The sequence below is a fragment of the Podarcis gaigeae genome (genome assembly GCF_964106915.1).
Source record: "Podarcis gaigeae genome assembly, chromosome: 16".
NCBI classification, from domain to species: Eukaryota; Metazoa; Chordata; class Lepidosauria; order Squamata; family Lacertidae; genus Podarcis; species Podarcis gaigeae.
In genome coordinates, this window is record NC_139693.1 from 10828231 (window position 1) to 10836269 (window position 8039).

The following is an 8039-nucleotide window of genomic DNA, read 5'->3' on the forward strand; positions in this document are numbered from 1 at the left end:
ATTTCTCAGCACAGCTGTTCTGTTGGGGAACAGAACAGAGTTCAGTGGATTTAAGAGGTCCCAGATTCAATAACTGGAACCAAGCAGTAGGGGATGGGAAAGGTCCCTGCCCCTAACATCCTGGAAAGCCACTGCTAGATAGTTTATCCTGAGTTCAATGTACCAATGAATAATACTTATACTTATACCAAGACAGCTTCCTATGTTCATAGGAATCGTCTCTCTTCTCTCTAGTTTCCATTGATGGTGTGGAGTGGAGTGACATCAAGTTTTTCCAGCTAGCTGCCCAGTGGCCAACCCATGTGAAACACTTCCCTGTCGGACTCTTTGGCTCGAAACCGGCCTGATGATGACAACACGGTGGTCCCTCCTGTGTCCTCATCACTCTGCTGCAATGTGGCATCACCTCTGTCCAAACCATCAGCCAAATCAGAGCTGTCCTGTGGTAACTTCACTCATGTTGCATTACTGTGTGTTGATCTGGTCTCGCCAGGGAGGGACCAGCCTCTGGTGCCAAGAGAGATGCTACATTTTTGTCTCCAGCCAAGGAGCCGCCCGCCAATTGCTTTCTCATATTTTTCTGCCACATCGTGTCGTGGGTGTCCAGCCTCCATCTGTGCTGAGTGCATTGCATTTTGGGAACGAATCCCAAAATACTTGGATTCTACTGGTTTCCCATCACTCCTGGCACACACTCCTTCTCTGAGCTGGCATGCCTGTGTCTTCCTGAAGAATGTGTTTGAGAACTTGTGGTCCACAAAACTTCGCCTTTAACAATATTGTTCTTTTTTTTACATTTTAGCTTTTGCTGAGCCAACCGAGAGCTTTACTGAGCACCCACTCTCAAAGTTCTCCTTTTCAACCTCAGCCTTTCCAAAAGCACAAAGCTTGCAAAGCCCACATTGGCTGTTGTGTTAGCAACCAAACTCAACCCCATCTGGTTCTTGCCATTAGTAGGCAAGGCCCTTTCTCCTGCCGCCAACCCATCCTATGTCACGTTGCTAGGTCAAACATGCCAGGTTGGTGGAAGGAGCCTCAGCAATCTTGCGCGGTTGCCGCTCCTTGCAAAGATGAGGAGGAGCAGAAAAGTCAGTTGTAGGGAGCTAGAAGCAGACACTTTCCTTGAACAGGCACACCCACTGCTCTTCCATGGCTGTGTCCCTTCACTCTTTCATGTTTGTACTGCTCTTTTCTTACACTTCCCCTCATCTCACCTTCAAAGTGCTTTTTTAAAAGAACTTAGGTCACCTAAGATACATTTCCATTTCTTTGTAAGACTCCACTTGCTAGAGTGGCATCACGGTGCAGTGAGGGGGGGTGAAGGTTGTCCACCACACTGAAGAGTTGGATAACTTCATTAGACAGCCTGTCCTGAAACTCACCCTGTTCACCTGTGTTTGGCAACAGTTCTGAGAGGTGTGTACTCCCAGCCACATGCCACAGTCAAGAGGAGAGGCTACACCTTGTTCCTCTGCCCTCTTTCTGGCTCCTGAGCCTGCCTTGTGGTGTGATGCATCCCAGCACAAGGAGATACTTTGGGGTGGCCTGCTCAGCCATCTGTGCAGTCTACTTGTCACAGCCATTTATAAGGCATGGTTGGGATCCCAGCAGCATTCCTTCCCTTTTGGCATTTCAGTTTTGGGGTTTTTATTTGAAGTAGCCCCATGTTGCAGAGCCTCTGGGAACTCTATGTGCCATACCAGAAGTAGCAGACTTTGCCAATCCTTCTTCTGAGCGCTTGCCTTGGAAGACAAGAGATCAGCCTTTGCCCTGAGACTTGAAGGGAGCAATTTGAATAGCTGCAGGGGTTGGATGCATAGCTGAGACCAGAGGTTCCTTGACAGTGACGCAAAATAGCTTTACCAGCTGCAACATAGTGATGCTTAAGGAAGACTGGAGAAAAGGCTACTTTTGTGTAGCAAGCCTGCACTTCAGAGGGCAGTTTTTGTGTGCTTGATATGCACTTCTGTCCCTCAAAGACCTTCCCTCCTTTCTTCTCCAAGCATTGGCACTCCTGTTTGTTTTCTGTTTTTTTGCTAAGGTAGTAAAACATGAAAACAAACAAGGGCCCTTGAAGCTGGTATTGCAGGGGACAAATGGGAGCCACCTTGCCTCCTCTCCTAGAGCACTTTGTCAGCAGCTCTGAGATGCTTCCAGGGAGCTGTGCTGCTTTTTATCTGTTCCTGACCAGCAATAAATCAAACCACCCCTACTGTGGGGTTTGGCAGCACATCATCAGCCCACTTTATTGGCTGTTCGAAACAGCTTTGGGGCCATCATAATGCTTAAGCACTTAACTGCTCGTAGCATACAGTGTGGCTCTGTCAAACAGCGGAGCATACAGTCCACATTCGGTCTTTTAGATGGTTTTTAGATTTTTGAATCCACATATATTTTCAGAGGCCCCAAAATTCAGCTTAAAGTAACTGTGTGTGTAAGCAGAGTGAAATTTTGTCTAGCTGGAAGTGGTGATTCTGGTTTCTAGGCTATTACAGTGGAAGGGGAAATGTGGAGGTGGCAGGGAGAGAGCTGGCTTTATAAATAACTCTTGAGCAATCTGCTCTGCTTCCCAGATTGAAAGAGGAGGACCCAGGCAAGCTCTTTGCCTTCAGGAAGTTTCTCCCCAAGGCCAGTTCTTTTAGGCTTGTCCTTGAGCCACCGCAGCTGTTTCTTGAGAGAGAGATCCCAAGAAGAATGACGATAAGTACCAGCAGCTTCGTTCACCTCATGCCCCTGGGCGGGGTGTCCCCTCCGAGGCTTAACTGGCAGTGGGCCCCTGGATCGGATTGCATCCCCCTCGTTGTGGAGTCTCGGTGGCAGATAAAAAAACCTGTACACTTTTTTCCATTTCCTTCTCTTGGCTCCTGCTGCTGTGGCTATGTTACAAATGTGGCTTTTGTACTACTCTGTCCCAAGCAATGCTCTCAGAGCCACAAAGTGAACTTGATCTTGTGCGTCTGTCCTAAACACCGCAGCCCCCTGCCTCAAGGAGGAGATGTCACAGATATATTGGCATGCTACATATTTTGTTTTGAGTTAGATCTCTCTTTGTGTCCTCCCCACTCATTGAATACTGAATAAACTCCTTGGCTCAAATGTGGGAAAGGAGGTTCATACCAATATGTCACTTACCCCATGGGCTTTGGGGGCAAGTACTGCTTCCTCTGCATGAAAGGGAGCGGGGTGCCACCCAGAACACGGGGTATTTAAATAAGCACAACTCTGAACATTTTCTTCCTACTTGCTCTGTAAAAATGTTTCCCGTCTCATTTTCATATTCATTTGCCTTCCTCCATAAGCAAATGTCTGAGAGAGCCTGCAAAAGGCAACCCATTTCCAAGTTGGGAGAAGCAAGGGAGCAGTTTGGCTCCAAGTAGCCAATGTCCAGGATTCTTTGACACTTTGCCATGGAAATATCCACCCTAATGGGCTTCCATTTTAAGATCTTTTTTTTTTAGGTTCGGCCTGTGAAACTTACGACCTTCCCTAAACTGAGTGGTCCACCAGCAGCACATGGTAGCACACCAGGAGCTCAGTAAGCTTGCTATTGTTGTTCAAAACTTTAAAAATGGAGAGATTGTTGAGCACCTGGCAGGCTACAGTCAGTGGTGGTGGTGGGCAGGTAACAAGCTGTGCATGTCAAGAACAGGGTAGAACTTACGAGTGGATGGGATTCATTCAGCAGCCAATCAACTCTGCCTTCACCATGGTTTAATTTTCATGACCTCCTCTTGGTTGCCTTTGGCCAATCGGAAATGGATGTGGGAGAAGGGCAAGTAGTGACAGAAGTCTGTGTCTGTAGCTGCATCCTGGGCTTCTGTAGAAGTGCACACTAGTGCCCCCGCCCACTCCACAAGTCAGATTGGTGCAGTGTTGACACCGTATGTGCCCATCTGTCAGTCAAACCAGCGCAGGACCGCCTCACACATGTTGCATTTTTCTTTGTGGCCTGGCTGTTCAGATTCATGCTTTGCAAAGGCGCACACACACTCTTGCTCTCACAGCTGTGGTCTGGGACAGAGAGGGCTTGTTAAGCTTGGGCTTGTTAGAATTTGTGAAACCACTTGCAGGACTGGGGCAGACAGCTGGCTTGGTTCCCTCCCCTCCTTTTTCCCTTTAGGGTCTCCAGTGTTTAACCTTCCTGCACCCATAATGCACAAGGGAGTGGAAGGGAAGTTCATTCCAAGAAGCAGCTGTCCAGATAGCTCTGGAAACCAAGTCCTGCAGCTGCTTGCTTTGGAATGGGTGTGCATGCAGCATCCTCCCAGTGCAAACTGTTGGCACTATAGGAAGGATCCTGACACTCTATCCAGTCCTTTGGCTTACCATCTCCCCTTCTTGTGGGTGGCCCTTTCTCTTCCCTGAGGAATGCAGGTTCAGGAGGCTAAGCTGAATGGATGTGCCTCCGAGGATGGATGGGCAGGAGTCGCTCCCACATTAAGCACTTTGTCCTTTGTGCCTAGCGAAAGGTGAAAGTCACAGACTCCTAACATGGAAGGAAAATCACCCTGCCTCAGGGACATGCAGATGGGCTAGCAACTCCAAGAACCACACACATCATATTCGTTCCCTGAGCATCATGTCACTTGGTTCCTCCTTACCCCAGTACCCACCTACCACTCCTGAGCCAGCCCCACGAAAGAGCCTACCAAAGAGTACACTCTTCCCCAGGGAATGACACTCCCAGGAAAGAGCCACGGTGGGGAGGCACTCTGCTCCAGGGAGCTCTCCAAGGTCTCTGTTCATTGCTTCCGTACAGCCTTGCCTCAGGCCTAATTTCTCATGTCTCGACTGTTACAGTAAGTGTGTCCATCTGAGGACCATTGTGTTTCCTGTTTTTGCTGTGTGGATTTTGCACATTCTGGAACTTTTGTCTATAAATTCAGATTATCTGGATTTTTGTGTCTGTTATGTATCCCAGCCACTGTACATAAATATGAGTTTTGTATATAATCTCATTTTATTCTCCTTTCTTTTTGTAAGTGTGTTGATTCTCTTGGTTTGTACTGCAGGCTCCAAACGATCCACATTAAGAATCTCTGCTTGTTTAAATTTTGGAGCCTTGTTGGTATTTGATGCATTCTATCCTTGGCGGGTGGGGTCTGTTGTCTCCCCACTCCCACTCACTATTTTTGGAGTTTTTCATTAAATAAATTGTGTTTTTTAAAATAATACTTTAAAATCTCAAGCTTGATCACTTTATGCTTTAGTTCTCCTCAAAGCTCCTTGGATATGGTCCACATGAGAAAAGCAAAGGGGCAATATGAGAGAACCAGCCACTAAGACTTCACTTTTCCAAAATCTAAAAGCAGAGAACTGGGGCGGGAGGCCTTATAGTTGGAATGGAGAAACTGCATTTCAACTTGCTATATTTTGCTTTTCTTTGCTTTAAGGAAACGCACAAAGAATGTGAATACTTTGCAACAGGCACAAAAGTCCTCTGGGAGAAAACAAAAGCTTATAAATCACAGAAGCAAAAAATATTCCAACACTTTGGCCATGGGTAACAGCAGTGTGGAATTTAAAGCTCTCCTATACCTTATACCAGAGGTTCCCAACCTTTTAGAGTCCACTGCTCCCTTGACAAACTACATTTTTCTGCAGCACCCCTGTGGGGCTTAGGAGCCCAATTATGTCACCCTAGCCTGCAGAGCTGGCAGTCTCTCACCCTTTTTTAAATACCCTCCCTTGTGGAGTGTTCCCTCAGCCTCCTCTCATCTCCCTGGGAGTCCTCTGGGCAGTTACAGCTCCTGCCCCGGTCTCTGAGCTTTCCCCCAACCACACCCCAAAGGGAGGTGCCTCCTTCCACTATCCCACAAGGGTCTGGTAGCACCCCCTGGCCCGCCCCAGAGGCACCATTTGCCTGTGGAGCTTGTAGCCAGGACTGTTGCACCAAACAGCTGTGCAAGCCTCTGGGAGGCAGAGATGCAAGAGGGCACCAGAGGAGGGAAGGGACAGAGGCCGGTGTTGCCCATGGCACCCCTGACCATCATTCAAGGCACCCTAGGGTGCCATGGCGCTCTGGTTGAAAACCACTGCTTTATACAACAGGTGTTTGCCTGCACTGGCGCCAGTCAAGAAAGAATTGGGAACCCGCACAGGAGGGAAAGTTCCCCTTTGCTGTAGAACCTCAGCCGAGATGAGCAGAGCTCATCATGATTGTATGCTTCCGCAAGAAACAAATGTTCCTTCAGCTGCTTCTTAACTAGTTTTCATGACACGTCAGTCAAAAACTATCCTTATCTTTAATATGGTCAGAAAGCCATAAACATGGCCATAAAGCAATCTAGATAAATAAATAAAAGATACGCAATATTAAACCACATTGCTAGGTCCATTATCTAAATGAATTTTATATTGTTTTTATTGCTGGTTTGTTTGCCATTCTGAGTTCCTTTGGAAGAAGTGTTAGGATATAAACTTAGCAGCAGTAATGCATGTTATAAAACTCACGTTGGGTTAGCTAACAAGGCACACAAATAAAACTACTGTAGGAAAGAGTGTACAGTACTAGATAATTCCTTTAGCAACATACACATACGTTATCCTGACGCTCCTCCTCACATGTGCTAAAGAATGGGATTGCCTTTTTTAAAATTACAGGTGCCCTGTGGGTTTTCTGGAATATTTCAGTACAAAGACTTAAAACACCTGTACTAAAATACCTTTTCAGATTATAATAAAGTTTTCTAATCAAGTAACAAACTGGTCCTGCTTTGTAGGTATTAGGAGCTTCCTTTGAAGAGAAAATTTATTTAAACTTCCCACATAATAAGCATAGGAGAGGAACTTGCAGTATAATCCCACAAACGTTTATGCAAGCAGCAAACCTCCCAGAGTTCAACGAAACTGATTCTCTTGTTAGTGTGTTCGGCATTATTGTCTTTGGTATCTCTAAAAAGAGAAATCCCATCCTGGGGGGCTGCCACTGAGCAAATAAAAAGAAATGGGGCAACAGCAGTAGGCAGCTAAAATAAATGGAGGAAAAGCACTAAGTTCTTACCTACTTTAAGTTTAGCCCAAACCTATGCAGGCTCACCCACAAACATACAAAACATTGCCACCACAAACCCTTCTCCCCATTCTCTCTCCCCTCTTTCTTCCCCCACCTTATTCTGTATAATGTCTCACATCAAATGTAAAAAAGACTTTACGGTTTGGGAAAAGAAAAAAAGACTGCACATTTTTTGTGAACCAAGAAGATTATTTTTAAAAAACAAACAAACAAAAAACCTGGCTCTGCTCAGTGGAACTTACTCCCAGTTCTAGTATGTGTTGGATGGTTGCTATACTCATTCAGCTATACATTGAGGGAGTGACGACAGGGGAAAACTGGTACATGGAAGCTAGTGTGGTGTCCTGGTTAAAGTGCTGGGCTAGGACCAGGGGGTGCCCAGGTTTAAAACCCTACTAACCTTTCATGAAATTCATTGCGTGACCTTGGGCCAGCCACTTCTCTCAGCATACGTAGCCGCATTCACACTATACACGTAAAGCACTATGATGCCACTTTAAGCAGCCTCAAGCATTTCTGGGAGCTGTAGTTTAAGGGTGCTGAAAGTTGTTAGGAGACCCCCATTTCCCTCCCAGAACGACACTTTTCAGAGTGGCTTAACAATCACTTGATCTTCATAGGGGAAACTTAACCAAAAGCAATTGTAACTACAGTAAATCAGCCGACCTACGGAATCGGTCTCTCTGCGCTAGGATCATGCAATCCCTGCCCCCACGCTTTCTAAGAAACCAATTCCTAAGCGGGAGGGTCAACCGGACGCCAGAGTAAGAGTCCTCCCCGCAACATAGCCAAATGGAAGAAAAGGCTCCCTTCCCCCTAAAAAAGAGGGGACTTGGGAGGGGACCTTTTTGCACGCCAAGGAGGAGGCGATCTATGCACCGCTAAAAGGTAAAGGTAAAGGTACCCCTGCCCGTACGGGCCAGTCTTGACAGACTCTGGGGTTGTGCGCCCATCTCACTTAAGAGGCCAGGGGCCAGCGCTGTCCGGAGACACTTCCGGGTCACGTGGCCAGCGTGACATCGCT

At 46.8% G+C, this 8039-nt stretch overlaps 1 protein-coding gene across 3 annotated transcripts in view; it reads left to right on the forward strand.

Annotated features, from left to right (window-relative positions):
- Positions 1–5174, forward strand: part of PACS1 (phosphofurin acidic cluster sorting protein 1) — a 70686-nt gene extending 65512 nt beyond the window's left edge. For all 3 annotated transcript variants that reach the window (XM_083715609.1, XM_083715607.1, XM_083715608.1), the window contains exon 24: positions 235–5174. In XM_083715609.1, coding sequence (XP_083571735.1) covers positions 235–347 — 113 coding nt within the window. In that variant the 3' untranslated portion in view covers positions 348–5174. The remainder of the gene's footprint in view (positions 1–234) is intronic.
- Positions 5175–8039: the final 2865 nt, after the last annotated feature.